The 19,009-nt window shown below is 38.8% G+C and overlaps 1 protein-coding gene across 1 annotated transcript in view; it reads left to right on the plus strand.

Moving 5' to 3' along the window:
* Nucleotides 1-19,009, plus strand: part of TTN (titin) — a 501,281-nt gene that overhangs the window by 141,577 nt on the left and 340,695 nt on the right. Inside the window, exons 123-137 of the mRNA XM_078776713.1 lie at nt 594-881; nt 1,118-1,396; nt 1,565-1,843; nt 2,019-2,297; nt 5,340-5,624; nt 8,239-8,526; nt 8,872-9,162; nt 9,555-9,842; nt 12,418-12,516; nt 13,095-13,386; nt 13,599-13,773; nt 13,945-14,031; nt 16,108-16,375; nt 17,335-17,595; nt 17,735-17,944. Coding sequence (XP_078632839.1) covers nt 594-881; nt 1,118-1,396; nt 1,565-1,843; nt 2,019-2,297; nt 5,340-5,624; nt 8,239-8,526; nt 8,872-9,162; nt 9,555-9,842; nt 12,418-12,516; nt 13,095-13,386; nt 13,599-13,773; nt 13,945-14,031; nt 16,108-16,375; nt 17,335-17,595; nt 17,735-17,944 — 3,669 coding nt within the window. The remainder of the gene's footprint in view (nt 1-593; nt 882-1,117; nt 1,397-1,564; nt 1,844-2,018; nt 2,298-5,339; nt 5,625-8,238; nt 8,527-8,871; nt 9,163-9,554; nt 9,843-12,417; nt 12,517-13,094; nt 13,387-13,598; nt 13,774-13,944; nt 14,032-16,107; nt 16,376-17,334; nt 17,596-17,734; nt 17,945-19,009) is intronic.

Here is a 19,009-nt window from a genome sequence, read left to right on the forward strand (position 1 = left end):
ATCCTGCAGTTTGTCTCACAAAGTCAGCATTCAAAAAGGTTCATCATAATTATATAATGAAGTAAATCCATTATCTCATGCTAAAAATATAAATGACAGAAAGACATTGATTGCTTTTGTGTAAAATGTTTTGGTGAGTTTTGGTCATCTTTTTCTAAAATCAGAATTTACTTTTTTTGTCAGATATAATTGCAACAAATTATTGTAGTAAAGCCAATTACATTCTTTTTTTACAAGTTGGTGTGTGTGTGTGTGTGTGTGTGTGTGTGTGTGTGTGTGTATGTGTGTATGTGTGTGTGTGTGTGAAGGTGTTTAATTCAGCATGCTGCAAATATATATATATATATATATACATGTATATGTTTACATACATACATAAAAAACATGAAACATACATGCATATATAAGATAATATCAAATTGTACTGTCCCAGTTCTTGGCGTGGCACCTGTAAAATTTCAGATAATGTAGTTTCACCGACAATAAATTTCTAATTGTGACAGATATCTGTATAATAAAAGAAATCTCGAAATTATTTCATCAAAACCAACAAGCACAACAAATAATTTTTATAATTTCTGTCTTTTATTCAGCTCAACCCATGCCAGCATCTATAACCAGGAAACTGAAGAAAATAGAATGTGCACTTGGCTCCTCCGCCTCTATGGAATGCAAGATCGCTGGCACAGCGCCACTGGTTGTAACATGGTACAAGGATGGAGACGACATACATGATGGAGACAAGTACCACACTAGCTTTGTTGATAACATTGCTGCCCTCATTATTCACGATGTTGAATCCTCTGACATAGGCAATTTCACCTGCAAGGCCTCTAATTCAACTGGCAGCGATACCAGCACTGCATCGCTGGCCATATTAGGTGTGTAGCCTTGTAAAGATTTCAATACAAATATATGATTTTATTTTTGTCGATCATGAAACAGCCAAACATGAAATTGAACTCTTTTTCTCTTCATGTCGAAAGGTTTCTTAAATTCTCAACTTGTATTTTCTTTTTTTTTGCACACACATGCACACACAAGCATGCAGAACATGCCTATTGTTTTCCTTTTTTATTTGGTTATTATAATCACGTGATTTCATTTTTATTCTCAGAACCCCCAACATTCGCAAAACCAATGACATCACTTGAAGCTTTACCCAAGTCATCGGCTCAGTTTGAAACAATTGTTCATGGAAGTGAACCGCTTACTATCAAGTGGTACAAAGATGAACAGGAAATCAAACCAAGCAGAACTATCAGGGACTTATTTGAAAATTCGAAAGCAATCCTAATTCTTGAGCGAGTTGATCCATCAGCATCAGGTTGTTACAGGTGTAAAGCATCAAATCCTGCAGGAACTGATTCTATTACTGCCAATCTTCTTGTTAAAGGTGTGTGAATATATATTTTGACATTATTATTGTGTGTGTGTGTGTGTGTGTGTGTGTGTGTGTGTGTGTGTGTGTGCACGTACGCGTATGTGTGCATGAGCAAACATTATCATTGTAATCTATAGATATTAATATGGCATTGACCTTCCACAATGTTTGTATTTTTAGAGCCGCCAACTTTCCAACAGAGAATCAGTGACATTACAGTGCATTTTGGAGAACCTGCTGTGTTTAGCTGCAGCTACACAGGCACTCCAAAAATATCTGTAACTTGGATGAAGAAAAAGAACATCATCCAACAAAGCGAGAAAAGAAGATTAACAACAATGGAAGGGCAATCCATCCTTGAAATACTTTCAGTTGATGCTGAAGACTGTGGAAACTACACTTGTTCAATTGAAAATGAAGTCGGGAGAGATTCCTGTCTGGCTCACTTGAAGGTCTTAGGTTAGTCAGCTGCCAAGACAGGCAATTTGGAATTGAATACCTTTGCACTAACCTCTCTATTGGATTATGCTTGTCCAATGCGATATTTTCATCTCAAAGTATTTCTTATGTTTTCAATGATCGCTCATGTTTTCACTATGCTTTCAATCTAACATCTGATGTACTTTCTTTTCAGAACCCCCAACATTTATCCGGAGCTTGGAGCCTATGGAAGTGATCATTGGTGGATCTACAAAATTTGAATGTGAGGTTGCCGGAACGCCAGAATTTCGGGTGACATGGTTCCGCGGAGATGCTAAGCTGATGTCAATGGGGAATTGCAAGATTACTTTCAAAAACAACATGGCCTTATTGGAGATAAGAGGAGTCACCAAGAATGATTTGGGAGAATACACTTGCACAGTTGAGAATGAAGTCGGCAATGTCACTAGCAACACAATACTTACAGCAAAAGGTATGTGTTTTTGCGCATTCGTTATGGTGACTTGTTTTTAGTGAAGTATTTTCTTTTTTGCATTTTTTTTGTTGTTTCTCTGGGAAATTGTCTCTCATATTATGATAATAGCACCATTTCATTAACACTACATAAATTATAAATGTTTTTTATAATCACATTACTCATTGATATAATATTTGTGTTACAGTGCAACATTGATAACCCAGCGTTATAACATCTGGCAACCCCTAAAATCTGGCACAATGAAAAAAAATAGATTTTTTAAATAAATAAAATATTCGTATCTTCCCTATTTTAAACAGGAATGACTGACCACACTGTGGTCATAACCTGCGACAAAATGCTGTATCGGGCCGATTGGGAAACGTGCATTTAAAGCACTCTTAAGATGAACAGCATGATTGGGAAATACACATTAATGCACACACAAGCATTAATGTGCTATGAAAAAAATGAACTGGACACCTCTTATCCATGTCACCCTCCATGGTTATATCAGAATGAGCTGATTCATCACATGGTCACGTATTGCTTAACCCCAATATGAGGTCGTTCAAAAATTTTGTGATGCTTTTTTTTGTAGTAATTTACTTAACGTAATGCTTGATTACCATGTGTTCTGACGTACGTGCATTCTGACTCTCTTAATTTCACCGTAGTATACTATTCGACGTATGATTAGGTTTTTTGGAGGTCCAAAATCACAAATAAAACTTGACCCAAACAAAACCAATGGTTTTGGTAATTTGTGTAACGTATTGGCATGGATTGCAAGCAGCCATCTCACTTCAGGACTGGTCTCCTATATCTACTGCCCCTGATATTGGTTTATCCTGGGAATTCTTCCACAGAAACCCTGCTCTCTTTTATGTACAGTACGGATTAATCCCATCTCGTCTTCAGTTATCCGACCCTACTTCCTGCCAATGGTGCACTGAATCCTGTGGTGAGGCAGTTGTTCTGAAAAAACTTACCTTCAAATCCTGGAGAGAACTTACTACAAACCCATCAGCTTACCTCCAATCATTTATCAAGGTCATGGAATCCATCATTGCAATATATATAAAATCCTTCCTTTTCTCCAATGGCCTCATTTCAGATCATCAATTTGGATTCAGACCAGATCACTCTACCTTGGACATGCTGCTTCCACTCTCCCAATGATAGATGGAGGCCCTCAATATCAGACCTGAGGTCAGACATATTTTGAGCTTTTGATACAGCCTGGCACCTCGCCTTGCTTTCCAAACTCTGTTTTTTGCATCCAAAGCCAACTCCAATCTTGGGTTACTGACTTCCTCGACTCTCGTAGTCAATGTGTGGCTCTTGACAAACTATTTCCATCTCCTCTTCCTGTCAATGCTGGAGCGCCCCAAGGTAATGTTCTGTTTAATCAATGTTTTCATCCTATTCTTTCATTCTATATTGTTTCATCCTAAAGTCTTCATGAACAATCTCTCAGTCTCTGCAAAATCCTCTCCATCTATTTTCTGATGACTCCACCCTCTGTTGTGATATCCCTCATCCTTCAGATAGGCAAGCAGCAGCCTCTTCCCTTTCTGCAGACATTTTTAAAATCACAAGCTGATCAAACACTTGGAATATGTCTTTCAATTCTTGACAAATCTCACACTTTCACTCTCTCTCTCTCTCTGAAAAGATCGTCTGGCAAAACCTCTCATTTACTTTCTTAACAAACCTCTTGATGAAGTTCAGTCACGCAAACTCTTTGGCTCTCACTATCAGCCATGATCTTTCTTGGGCAAGCCATATTTCTAAGTTGGCCTCCAAAGCCAGTCACTGACTCGGCATCTTCCGTCGTACAAAGTCCTTCCTTGGCACACCTGAACTCCAATCCACCTACAAGTCTTTCGTCTGCAGCTTGATGGAGACTGCTCTTCCCTATGGGCTGGAAACCCCTGCCGATCACCTAGCTTAGCTAGTCGTCGTGGTAAGCAAGGCCTTCAAGATTATTGGGATCACAGGTCCATTGTATTCTCCCACTTCTCTCTCTCTCTGGTGTTGCACCCTGTGCTATTTATGTGCTTTGTCTGCACTACACCTCTGCCCCCCTCCCACCCCCAACCCAGGACTCAGATTTCTGCATGGTGCATGCAGTCCACCAGCAATCCCCTTCTGATGAAACTCCCAAAATCCAGAATCATTGCTTAGCCCCACTCATTAATTTCTCATTTTCCCCACATGCGGAACCAGCTTCCATATACGTATATACTCTTCAATATTATTGTTCCCTCCAGATCTTCAAGACAGTTGCTCACCACCACCTCAGAACACCCCCATCCAAAACCACTATCTTTCCTATCCCTATTTTACCCCCTTCTCCTTAAGCCCATGCTTTTCCAAATTTTCAGTTTTTTCTTCTGAGAGTTTGCTTCTGTATCCATCTTGTCCACCCTGTGAATCCTCCCTTACCCCTCATTCTTCCCCACATCCATTATTTGTCCAAGTCTCCTTCAATTTTGTCCCTCAACCCTGCTGTTGGTGTGCTTTCCCCTCTCTTTCTCCTGTTCCTTTTGCTCAATTTCATCCTGACCCATTCTGTGGTCTAGCTCTGCCACAAGCCTTGAATTTTTATTCCAAAAAAATATAAAAGAAACCGTGAAAAGCTGTTGAAGTTCTATGCTGAGGCTATGCTATGTTCTATGCTATGCTCTAATAAGGACATTGCCAAACGGAGACCAATGCATGGGGCAAGATCAACCAACCTCAATAAGATAATTTATGAGTTGTTGCAACGTTACAATGAAGGTGTACCTATGTCTGGTCCAATCCTCCTCCTACCCCATGAACTCCCCAATCCCCATCCTCGGCCATTCTCAGAGAGAGCGGGTGTTTCTAGCTTTTATAATCCATCAAATTTCGAAAAACGGGAACCACTCAGCCCCAAGCATGCTGCATTATCGATTTTGCACTGTACTTTCAAAATGACCTGTTTAAAAGGTAAAAGCCTTAAATGAGTCTTTGACATGTGAATCAATTTAATTGTGTGTGGGATGTGCCAAAATTATTTCTCTTCAGAAATGAAAAACCCACCAATGTTTAAAAAGAAGCTCACAGACATCCAGGAAACAGAGGACAACTTTGCGAAGCTGCAGTGCAGCATTGCTGGAACACCTCCATTTGATATCACTTGGTGTAAAAATGGCTCTGAAATGTCTCCTGATGACTATATCATGTCTTTTGAGGAAAATATTGCCACACTCGAGTTCGTCAATCTTCTCTTGTCTGATGCCGGCATATACTCTTGCATGGCAACAAATGAAGCAGGAAGTGCTTCCTGTACATCAAAACTCATTGTGAAAGGTTTGTTTTTATCATTGCATTGAAAACATTTTCTACTGTTTGTTGCTCTATCTTTCTTGAAATATAGGAAATTGCTCTTCTCTGTACAGTTTGTTACGTTGGGTTAGTCAAAATGCTGGTACAGATGTAATAAAATAGCACTTAGAAAACTGATATTTTCTGGAGATTTTTGAAAATCTAACTAAATAACATGTAGTGTATATTTCCTGCAACCCTCTGCGGAAAACTTGTTGCTTTGCTTCACATTTGAACTTTGTGTTGTAAGAAAATTACAATGCCTTTGATAGGTTCACATGATATACTGGGTGTCCATAAAGTCCTTGTGCAACATTGAACTTTAATAACTTCTGGTACACACATGAGATAAATTACCTATAAATGGGTGCATGAAAGCATAATTCATAAAGTTTTTACTCAATATAGTGCAAGTTGTTGGCTTCAACATAACCACCATCTTTCCTAAATACATCGTTCAATCCGATTTTCCAACTTGTTGAAAATATTCTCCAGTTGCTGCTGTGTAATTTCATGAATTGCATTTGTGATCATAGCCCTAACTTAATCCAATAAATGTGATTTTGATGTGCAAGCAACAGTTTTGCATGGCACCATAAAATGTAGTCAAAAGGGGACAGGTCAGGCAAACGAGGTGGCCAAGCAATTGGTTCACGTTTAGCGATCCACTTTGCTGGAAAGACATCATTCAAGAACCGTCGCACATTCCAAGCATAGTGGCAGGGATGCTGTCTTGTTGTTATGTAACATATTTAACCATCGTAGTTTGGGAACATATAAATTCTGCAACGTTGTGAAGTAACGCTCACCATTGACTGTTGCTTCTTCCACAAAACGAAAGGACCAATGATGTGTGACTCCCTGAGTGACATTCATGTACATATCCTGTGAAAAGTGTAGCACAATCAGAACACAATCAGAATTAGATTTGCCTTTTTCATGTAAAATAAATGTGTAATTATAAATGCAGAAGTTTTATTCATACTAATGTGCAATATGCGTTTTTGAAAGTTAATAGTGCCCCCCTCCTACCCCCGGAGAGGAAGGGGGGGCGGGGGGGGGGAGGAGGGCGCAAAGCTGAAGGTTTGCCTCGGGTACCTAATACCGTTGCGCCGGGGCCTGCATTCTGGGCATGAAAATAAGGACGGATCAGTGTCATTTTCATGAATTACAAGGACATAATGGGATAATTAATGCAACATAGCATATAGGATTTGAATGTGGTATATCCCAGCATTCTAAACCATACTCTCAGATTGCAGCACCAAACTGTATAGCCAAATCTAAAGTCACCGCAAAGTCAAAGGAAGTGAAGTGCAATAATAATAATAACTAGAACGGCACTCAGTAGAGAGCAGACCTCCGCCTGGTTGGACATATCGTTCATTGGTGAAGAATCACTTAAAATTTTCTATCGATCTGGATCGATCGATCGATCTGGATCTTCGATCGATCTGGATCTGGATCTGGATCTGGATCGATCTGGATCGAGTTCGATCTGGATCTTCACCAAAATTGAATCGATTCGTCCTTGTCACACACACAACCTGTCCAACAAGTTTCATCCAAATCCATCCATAACCTTTTGAGATATCCTGATATGTATCGTTTTTGGCCCTATCTCCCAATGGTCATGAATCACTTAAAAATTAAATAATTCTCATATCCGAATACATATTCAGATCTTCACGAAAATCGAATCAAATCGTCCTTGTCAGACACCAAACCAGTCCATCAAGTTTCGTCCAAATCCGTTCACAACTTTTTGAGATATCCTGCTATGTATCGTTTTTGGCCCTGTTTCCCAATGGTGAAGAATCACTTTAAAAATTCTTGTAGCTGCATCCGAATCCGGATCTTCACCAAAATCTAATAATTTCGTCCATGTCACATGCGCTACATCTCTGCCAAATTTCGTCCGAATCCGTCCGCAACTTTTTGAGATATTTTGTTCACAAACGGACAGACAGGGGTGAAAACATAACCTCCATCCACCTTTGGTGATGGAGGTAATAATAATAATATGAGTTCCCTTACAAGGAACTTCCATGCAGGAGGAGGCCATTAGGTCCATCAAAGCCTGGGCTATTATTGCCAACTTATGGTTGTTTGTCTGTGTTCTATCTTTTTAACTGTGGAGCATCAAGCAAGGAAGCAGCATGTAGCATTTTAAAAGTCTTTAGTATGACTCGGCCAGGGTTCGAACAACTAGTCTCCCAGACGTAGAGCGGACGCTCCAACCAACATGCCACCGAGGCTGGTTGAAATTAAACTAAAATATAGTTTAAAGAGGTGAAATGAACCAAATAATCTACAATGACCATATCATTGCAATTATGCTTTGGAATTTTGACTGTTGCTCTTCTTTAAAGGGTGGCTGGATTCGTTTTATGATACTATTAGAATTGTCATTTTTATCCCTGATTGTACTTTACCAAGCTTTTCTTGATTCTTTACGAAGGTTCACACAGCTCCAAGAAAGTCTTTCTGTTTCATAAATTCCTACAGATTATAGATCAATGTTTAGCTTTTTAAAATCTTAAGTACTGCTATATTGAAAAGAATATCCCAAACATTTATACTACTTTTTCATGAACAGAACACAAAATTTCCCCTGAGTTTGATCAGAAGCTTACACCGGTGGAAGTGACCACTGGAGACCCAGCCATTCTTCAATGTCACGTCACTGGTTCTCTTCCGATGAAAATCACCTGGGCAAAGGATGGAAAAGACATTCGTTCTGGAGGAAATTATCAGATCACATTTGTAAACAATATTGCTCAACTGAATGTCCGGCAGTCTGGAAATATAGACAGTGGGATGTATTCCTGCAAGGCCACAAACGAAGTGGGCTCAGCCACCTGCATGGCTCGGATGACAGTGAAAGGTATGCTGCCGGCCTTCTCTTGGATTGTAAAAAAAAATTGAGGAATATCTTGAGCATTAAAAAGCATTTGTTTGTTTATTTATTGCTCACCTTGCAAAAAAATAATTATGCATTCTGATGGATCTTCATAATATAATAACATAAGGATTACTGAATTGAAAAACATTTGTTTCATTGTCCGAACAAATATTAAATCACTGATGTTCTTTCAAAAAAACTGTCTGAAAGGCTTTCTTTCTGCAAAATCTAACTGAAGAATGGTTGGTTATAAAAAAGATCAACTGCAAAATTAATATTTCAACGAAATCATGGAATTTTACCTCGCTGTGCTATTCTTTGTGGCAGAACGCAAAGTTCCACCAATGTTCACAATGAAACTGGTGGAAAAGATGGAGGACGATGAGGGAAAACTCATCAAGCTGGAGGCTAGAGTTTCTGGTTCTCATCCTATCATCATCTCCTGGAAAAAAGATGCAAAAGAAGTCGACTCCAGTGAAGACTGTAATATCAGCTTTCGGAATAATGTAGCCATTATGCAGCTAAGAAGTGCTAAGCGCTCAGATACTGGAGTGTACACGTGCATTGCTCAAAATGAGGCTGGGAAAGCCTCATGCCAAGTTAACCTTACAATTACAGGTTTGTTGATCTTTCTTGTTTTTATAATTGGTTATCATTACTTTCAAAAGTACACAAAAAGACAATTCAATGTCCTCTGCCCACAATTGTGTAATGGCAGGATTATGTGCATGAGAATTCTTGAAAAAGTATATGTGTAACCTTTTGAAAGCCTTGGTAAGTTTGATTTGTGTTTAATTTACCTTTAATTCATATATTGTTAGCTATAAGATATTTCACAAACATGTATTTTGTTTTGTTTATTTCCCCCCCACTGTAAGAAAAAGTCATGGCTTCTTCAAGGTATTTTGGCTTCAGGAAACAATAGTTATGCAGTAAAACTTGCCTTAACTCTCAAGGATGCTTACAGGTCATTGAAATGAAATAAATATTACAATTTTCTTGCACTGCAGAACGCAAGAATCCACCGACTTTTGATAAGAAATTACAGGCTGTGATAGTTGCAGAAGGCCAGAAAGCAGTTCTTAGTTGCCACGTCCAAGGCTCAGAACCCATCAATGTAGCCTGGCTTAAAGATCGCCGTGAATTGCCACCTTCAAAGCATGGAGCTACATCCTTTTCCAATGGCACTGCCACATTGATCCTGGAAATGGTGGGCAAAGCGGATGCTGGAGAATATACTTGCAAAGCAACCAATGCTGCTGGCTCTGACATCTCTAAGTGCAGACTTACCGTCACATGTGAGGACTTATTAGTTGGAACTTGCACTTCATCGCCTTGTTTCACCACATCATCTTTCAAACATAATTTTTGTGCTGTCTCACACACACACACACACACACACACACACACACACACACACACACACACACACACACACACACACACACACACACACACACACACACACACACAAACACACACACACACACACACACACACACACACACACACTTGTTTATTTGTTGAAAGTCCTATATAGCGTCCCATAGCAGCCTAACCTGCGCAAAATGTGACCAACATTGGCCGTCTGCCACACGAGCACATTGTCTCTGCCTCACTGCATATCGACCAGGAAGTGTTGATCACATTTCACACAGCTTCAGCTGTTATGGGATGTGATATGTGCCTTGCTGGTGTATCAAGCTGGGAAGTTTAATACATGATTTAACCAACAAGGTTTGCATTGTCACAAGTGAAAGATTGTATGGTTTGCCATCCTGAGGAGCCAATTAAAAGGGCGAAACCATGGTCGATGGCTCCACTGTCCTTTACGTGACCTTTAAAATGCTCGGTCTTTAAAATAGACGAGTGTGGGTGCGGAAGCCATTCAGAAAGGATGATAAGTGGTGAGCATTCGCACATGGTGTTTATTGCCATGTTGCCATTATGGGTCAGAAGGGGTTTTTACAGTTTTTTATGAATATATATATTTTTTAGAAAGAAGGGTGCTTCCAACCAGAAAGTAAAACTAGATCTACTCTGCAAATTTGAGCAAATACAGCAAGAGTAGACCCAGTCGAAGGCGATGTTTCATCTGCTTCACAGCAAGCTTCCTCAGGCTAATAGAGCCTATGCATGTACCGGGTTTTTATTGACAATGTCACTGCTTCTGGTCACTTGCCGGTGCCTAAGGTCAGATGGAGGAGTTTTTTTTGCAAACCTCAAGGAAATAAACGTCAAGGCACATCATTGATGGGCTGCTCTGCTCTTTTTTTTGTTATTACTTACACGTGATCTGGTGTTTTATGAATGTGCGTGAGTATGTGTGTGCTCTTGTTGTTGTTGTTGTTCTTGTAGTGTTTATGGTCTCCAGTATCAATCTGTGTCGTTTGTTGGACGTCATGTCTCGGATACGAATCCCATCAAAGTCAAATTTGTGGCCAGATTGCGGGCAATGACATGCTATGGCTGACGGTGTCACCTTTTCCAGCCTAATTGCTCTGTCATGTTCACCGAGCCTTTGTTTCAAATTTCTTCCAGTTTCACCAATGCATAAATGGTCACAGTCTCCGCATGATTAATGGTAAACTACTCCGGATTTGTCACCCGTTGATATTGTGTCCTTCAGATTTGAAATAACATTGCGGATGGTGCATAGACGCTTCTGTAGGCTACACCAACCTGTAGGCTACACCGTAGGCTACACCAATCTGTGCGCTGCGTACTATCTTGCCAATCCATTCAGAAAGACCCAGGTAGTATGGCAGTATACAGTGCCCAAGCGTGTGTGGCTCCTTCAGTTCTGTCTGGTTTGGTTCTTTCAGGGTAGGGGAATATCCCTTTGCAATAGCCATTTTTGAGCAGAACTCCTCTAACTCATCTGATTTCTTTAATTGCATCAGCTTTGGAAGATGACACAGTTTATGCCTGAGATGCCAATGTCCATGATACACTGCGTTTATGGGAATTTGGGTTGCAGGCAGTAAATCCAGCAATCTGTTGGTGTGGGTTGGTTTGTTGTGGACCAACGTCTTTAAGTAGGCTTATGGTGTATCTCCACGTCACAAAAGGCCAATTTGCTTTCTTTTTCCATTTCAATTGAAAAACTAATGATTGGGAATACTCTACTATACTTCCTGTACAACATTACAATACTACTATACTATACAATTATTCTACTATACTCTACTATTCTTCTGTGCTCTAATATACTACGATACAATTAATATTGGCCTATTCGTTTTTATAATTGGTCTTTTTTGATCGCATTTGTAGACAATATTATCAGATCGCATTTGTAGACAATATTCCTCAGCTGAATGTCCGACAGTCTGGTAAGGTAGATAGTGGGGTGTATTACTGCAAGGCCACAAACAAAGTGGGCTCAGCCACCTGCATGGCTCGGATGACAGTGAAAGATATGCTGTCGGCCTTCTTTTGGATTGTAAAAAGTGATTTCGGAACTGTTTAACCATGTTTATCATGCGATTCTGTAAATAAAATTACGTCCATTGTTATACTGGATATAATTTATATATAAACAATTATATCAATTGTATCCTTTAATATTATCACCAACATAACAAATAAAAACACAAAAAATAATTATGTTGTTTCTTTAAACATTTTCTTTGGAATAGAAAATGTTGCAATCATATGCCATCTTCCAAGCAAGATGTTGACCCAATATATCTTTATTTTGGTATTTATCTAAGTTTACCTTTGTTTGAAAAACTTTTTTTCAAATCAGAATCATTTGAAGTTATTGTCACCAAACAAATTGTTTGATCAATTTTATTTTTTTGGCAAAATCATTGGATTTTGGTATGATAGTGCTTGGAAGTAATATTTACACTTTTGTGTGACTGCCAGCTCCTGAATCTAAGAAGGTTGACAAGAAGGATGCCGAAGCAGCTTTGGGAGGGAAACTGTTTTTTGTTTCTGAACCAAGAGATGTACACATTGTTGAAAGTAAGTGAATAATTTGGAATTTTCCACTGGGTTTTTTAACATACAACATATTGCTATCAATATGTTGTATGTTATACAACATGAGGGCATATGTTATGAAATTTTAAACAAGTGAGAACTACAATGCTATGTAAATTTCAAGGAGGTAGGCTACCTAGATTTCATAATAGGCTTCTTGCATGCACAAGCCCATTAGTATTTTTAAAGTATAATTCTAAAGACTAATAATTTAGATGCTGTCCTGTCTGCATTTGCTTGTGGACTTTAAACATCCCGCAGTGACATTCAAAAGCAGTGGACCATTTATTGCCAGCTAAGAAATGCCTGGAAGTGATCAATTATGTTTTTAAAACACAACGATCACTTCCAGGCATTTCTTAGATGCCTCTTTGTACAATTTTTCTTCTGCCACATTCAGCATTCATCTAATTATCGTTTCTGATTTCAATTTCAAACCAAAATTGACAGAGAAGAAATGTTACTAATTTGTGAATGGATTTCGAAATGATTTAGGGATAAAAAGAGAAACATTATTTGTTCAAACGTATTTGTTAATGACTAATGATTTCTGTCTGCAGAGGACACTGTGAGGATTGACGTCAAAGTGGGTGGTGATCCAATGCCCACAGTGAAATGGATAAAAGGAAAGTGGCGGCAGGTAGCACACGGTGGACGATTCTCAGTGCAGCAGAAGGAAGGTGGTGAAGCCTTCATTGAGATTCGAGATGTCACCAAGTCAGATGGTTCACAATACCGTTGTGTGGCTAGCAACAAATTTGGGCAGATTGAGGCGACTATCACTTTATTTGTGGAAGATAAGGAAGTGCTTCCACCACTTTCTGATGAAGACTACCGTGTCAAGCTCAAAAAGTACATAGTATATGCTTTGTGTATCTGTTTGACTTTAAAATGATGCTTGTTATATATTCAAGAAAGATAATTTAAAAAGTTGATAATTAATACTTTACTATTTACAATTATCATAATTTCCACATTTTAAATAATTCCCTTAGACTTAAACCGACATAGGATGCTGCAATAAATGTGTTAATATGTGCAAATTTTGTTGATGTGATCCTCAGGGCCCCTGTTAAAGTCAAAGAAAAGGAAGAAGCTGACATAATGGAGTTGCTGAAGAATGTTGATCCAAAGGAATATGAGAAGTATGCTCGCATGTATGGTATCACCGATTTCCGAGGCTTGCTCCAAGCAATAGAACAGCTGAAGGCTGAGGAGGCTGAAGAAAGGCGGCGTGAGGTGAGTGTTTTTCTGCAGCGACTATGCTATTTGTACAATATTGATGAAATGTTGACTTTTTTGGAATGTCGTTACAATTTACATTTTTCAAAAATCTTTCATTTTTCTCATGTTATACCTCCATCTGCATGCTGAATCCCAAATGTTGAATTTTTTTTTTAAATAATTCAGGAAATGGAAGAAGAAGAAGCTATAATTGAAGATGAAGATTACGCTGAAATGCTGAGAGTTATTGAAAGTAAACTTTCTCATGTTGAGGTATGTTACATTTGCCAATCCTGTCAATACATTTAACTTTGCTGTGTTAGTTTTTGAATGGGAGATTTTTGTTTGAGATCGTACTTTGCCTTTTCCCTCCACCACGGTCATTTAAATGCCTCTTCCTTTGACTGCCCTACCCCTCTCCCCATGGAACCCACAATAACCACCTCCATTTCTGTGCATTGGAGCTTTGTCTTCATGATTCAACACAATACTGTCAGGGCATTGTCCACAATTAATAGAGCTTTGGTAAAGCATAAAGTACTTAGTTCTATTAACATATCAGAATACTATATAGGTTGGGAATGAAATACAGTACAAATCAAATTTTATGGAAAAAAAAATATCCATTAATCAAAAGTTTTTGTTGATAAATATATATTTTAACATCTTCATGCATATCCCATAAGTTTTATAACTGTATCATCTGTCAATAAAATATGAAATGTGCATCATTAAAAATAATCGAATGGTCATAAATGTATCTCTCCACCACCCTCCACCAACCAACATTAAACCCCAACATGAGGGCATAGGCTTTCACTCCTTTAAAGTATTTTGTTGCTTTTCGAAAGTGAAAGCTGCAGTTAAAATGTGAATTAAAATGTAACTCATATTTAAGCTTACCTGTTAAGGAAGATGAGGAGGGTGATGAGGTGACTTGAAGGCAGGCATGGTTCAAAAAGATAAAAAATTGAATTCGTTTTTAAAACCCGAAATTGTTTTTTGGTAAGAAGTTCCATGATCATGATTTCTGACTTGAAAAATCAGAAAAATCAGAAAGTTGCTTAATTATACAGGTTTATAGATGTTAAGATAGATTTGATTAATTGTATTAATCTAATTATAATGCCGGAGATAAGTACAGTTATAGATGACATCCATGGGGCCTGGGAGGCACGAGCATAAAACATTACATACAGTATCCGATGAGAAACATTTTCATCAATAATCAAAGTACAGTTATAGATAAGTACAGTTATAGATAAGTACAGTTATAGATGACATCCATGGGGCCTGGGAGGCACCAGCATAAAACATTACATACAGTATCCGCTGAGAAACATTTTCATCAATAATCAAAGTTAATCTTGTGAGGCGAATTGTCATTACAGTACCGAATGCCTTTTATACAGTGAACATAAATACAATAATAGTCGGATTTTAAAGAAAGGTCAGCTTTTTAAAATACCACAATTGGAATAATTATATTGAAATATGGCAAATAAGATAAGAAAGAAAGGATTAATGATATTGTTTTGCAAATACACAACATCCACAATGCCAACCCGGCCTCCATGTATATGTATCATCTACCAACTGACCCAATAGCCCTGCAGCTCACAAATGAATTTCTAATTTTTTTTATCACAATGAATGAAGGTATCACAATTTTTATCACAATGAAGGGAAGAACCACCTTCAGAGGCCATTTTCCCCCGCAGAGCGGGGGTTGGCCTTTTTTGGGCACCGTGGTCCCCTTTTTGAAGCAATGTTTTATGGCCGGATGCCCTTCCTGCCGCCAACCCTGTTAGTCGCCTCTTGCAACACACAGGGAATTACCAGTGAACTGGTACTAAATTTGCCGACCACGGAAGGATGACAGGCTCAGTCAACCCCCTGGCATTAATTCAGCGATCGACCGGGATTCGAACCCAGGATCCTAGGATCCCTAGCCGGCACCCTAACCGCTGAGCCAACACCAGGCTCATCACAATGAAGGTGTATAAATAATGGAAATCGCTGAGTTGAACAAGTGGCCACCATTGGGCAATCGTTTAATATAAAAACAGGAGAGCCGTGTGGCTGGTTGAATGTTCTTTAAGCACACTGCTTAACTTAAGATGTTTTGAGGTTTAAGGAATAGGATAATGCTATGCCTCGTCAGCCCACTCAGCAATTGGACACATTCATGCAGCTGACACATTTTACGATATATCATGCATCTATTTATTAAAAATCGCTGGTGACAATAATGTGAACGTTTTATGATATATCATGTATCTTTTAACTATTAATCACTGTTTACAATAATGTTTTACGTAATATAATTTTGCCTATCTTACCTGACAGCCCATCACTCTGATAAAAGATATTGAGGATCAAGTTGCATTGACCAAGAGCAAAGCCTCTTTTGAAGTGCAGATGAAGATTAACTATCCGGAGGTCAAGCTGTCATGGTATAAAGGCACCAGCAAGCTAGACTCTTCAAGGAAATATGAAATGACTCAACATGGGGATGTTCACAAGCTTATTGTAAACAATTTGTCTTTGGAAGACCAGGGTAATTACCGTATTGTCTGTGGACCACACATTTCTAGTGCGAAGCTCATCGTTTATGGTAAGAACCACGGGAATCAATTTTTTCTTCTAACAAATAGTTCTTCAAAAATTATTGTTCAATACCTTCTGCACCATAAGATATTGAGCAACAACACCACCACCAACAACAACAACAACGATGTCAACACACACATACTGCAGACAATATGCCTGCTATATGAAAACAATGTTTTGGATGTATTTAGTAGAAGCAATCACACATATGTACCTATGTTGTATGACCTGTGCATTCCCAGATGAAAAATCCATGTTTTGTGTATTGTAGTGCATCACATGTGAACAATGCTTGATACATTATTTGGGCTGGCCGAGCCATCCTGATCTAAAAAGGGTCTAAAAAGGCCAAAGTTGTCTAAAGCTCTAAATAGTCAGGGTCCAAGCTGTCTAATCTTTCTGAAGGGTGTAAGGGGTCTAAATAATGTTCAGGTATAAGAGGTCTAAAGTGACTTAAAGGGGTGTAAAGCTCCAAGGGTTTGAGGGTCTAAATGGTATAAAAGGTCCTAAAGGGAGAGGGGTCTCAAGGTGTCTAAAGTGTCAAAAGGGTCCTAAAGGTAAAAGGAGTCTTAAGAGTCTTCCAGGGTCTTGATGATCTTATGGGTCTTTGGGGTCTTCAGGGTCTTAAGGGACTTTGAGGTCTAAAAGCATCTTAAGGGTCTTTGAGGTCTTAAAGGGTCCTCGAGGTATTCTGGGTTTTTGTGGCCTTACCGGTCTTTAGGGTCTTAAGGGTATTTGAGGTATATAAGGGTCTTTGGGATCTTAAGGGTCTTAAGAGTATTCAAGGCCTTAAAAGGTCTTCAAGGTTTTATGGGTCTGTGGGATCTTAATGGTCTTTGGGTTTTAATGGGTCTTTGGGGTCTCAAGTGTCTTTGAGGTCTTAGGGGGTCTTTGTCATGTTGCCATATAATTGTACACATGGTTGTTATGTTAATAATGACCCATGTCACACTTCTATGGCAGAACTGAAAGTGGAAACAGAGATGGAAGATAGAAATACAGTTGAAGGTGATCCTGTAACAATCACCTGCGCCTTCTCAGTGCCTGACGTGTCAGCTAATTGGTACCACAATGGCAAGGCTCTCACACCAAGTGACAAATACACCATGGAAGTTTTCCGAATGCTGCAAAGGCTCACAATATCAAAGCCTGAAATATCAGATGCTGGAACATACACTTGTCATTACAAAGATGTGAAGACCTCTGGCTATCTATCCATTGAACGTATGTCATATGATTTGATTTACCAATAAATAATAGAATATTAAAATAGTTGTATTATAACTTGTCTGGATTGCATAATGGATTGAAAACAGATTGGGTAGCAAAAGTGAAAATTTCCATTTCTTGTATTTTTTCCTAGCCCGCCCAGTTGAATTCACAAAGTCCATAAAGAGCAATGCAATTGAGGAGAGTGGCTCTCACAGATTTGAGTGTGAAGTCTCCTTTGACAATGCAACTGTAACTTGGTATAAAGGTGACGAGAAGCTTGAGGAAGGCCCTAAATATAGCTTCAGTCAAGATGGTCACCATCATTTCATGACCATAAAGAAAATCACCTCTGATGATGCAGGTTGGTAATTCCAAAATTTCACAATATCAAATTACACACTTATTATTTGAGTTCAAATATAATGGCATATTGTATGCCGTTTTTGTCATCACATTTGAGAAAGGACATAGCTGCCATGGAAAGTGCTGAGCACAGAGCAACAGGATTTATTCCTGGGTTAGCAAGACTTAGTTATGAGGAATTAAAAAAAGAGGCGATTATGAGGGAATCTCATAGGGCTGTGATAATGAAGGGTAAGCACTGAATAAGTGCGGGAGAGTTTTTTTTAGAAGAATGAACAGTGATAGGACCAGGGGCCATTACTTGAGAGTGAAGAAGAGGAGAGGTGGATGACATGAATGCAATGGTTTTTCACAAATAGCGGAGTTAATGCATGGAATGGTCTCCCTGTAGCAATGGTGACAGCAGAAGCAGTAGAAGGGTTTAAACTAGAGATGATATATTCGTCTTCAGAAAGTATTCACACCCCTTGACTTATTTCATATTTTCTGTTACAGCCTGAATTTAAAATGGATTAAAATGAGATTTTTTTGGTCACTCATCCACACATAATAACCCATAATGTCAAAGTGGAATCTTTTCTTATACTCTTTTACAAAATCATTAAAAACTAGAACAGCACTCAATAGTGAGCGTACCTCCGCCTGGTTGGCTATATCACTCAATGGTGAAGAATCACTTTAAAAATTCTACTAGCCGGATCCGGATCTTCACCAAAATTGAATCGATTCCTCCATGTCCCACACATAACCTGTCCAACAACTTTCGTCCAAATCCGTCCATAAGTTTTTGAGATATCCTGCTACGTATTGTTTTTGGCCCTATCTCCCAATGGGGAAGAATCACTTTTAAAATTCTACAAGCCGGGTCCGAATCCGGATCTTTACCAAAATCTAATCATTTCGTCCTTGTCACATATGCTACATCTCTGCCAAATTTCGTCCGAATCCGTCCACAACTTTTTGAGATACTTTGTTCACAAACAAAAAAGACAGGGCTGAAAACATAACCTCCATCCACCTCTGGAGGCTGAGGTAATGAAAAGCTGAAATGGCTTGAGTCTAA

The sequence above is a fragment of the Myxine glutinosa genome, chromosome 1 (genome assembly GCF_964187855.1).
Source record: "Myxine glutinosa chromosome 1, kmMyxGlut1.1, whole genome shotgun sequence".
NCBI classification, from domain to species: domain Eukaryota; kingdom Metazoa; phylum Chordata; class Myxini; order Myxiniformes; family Myxinidae; genus Myxine; species Myxine glutinosa.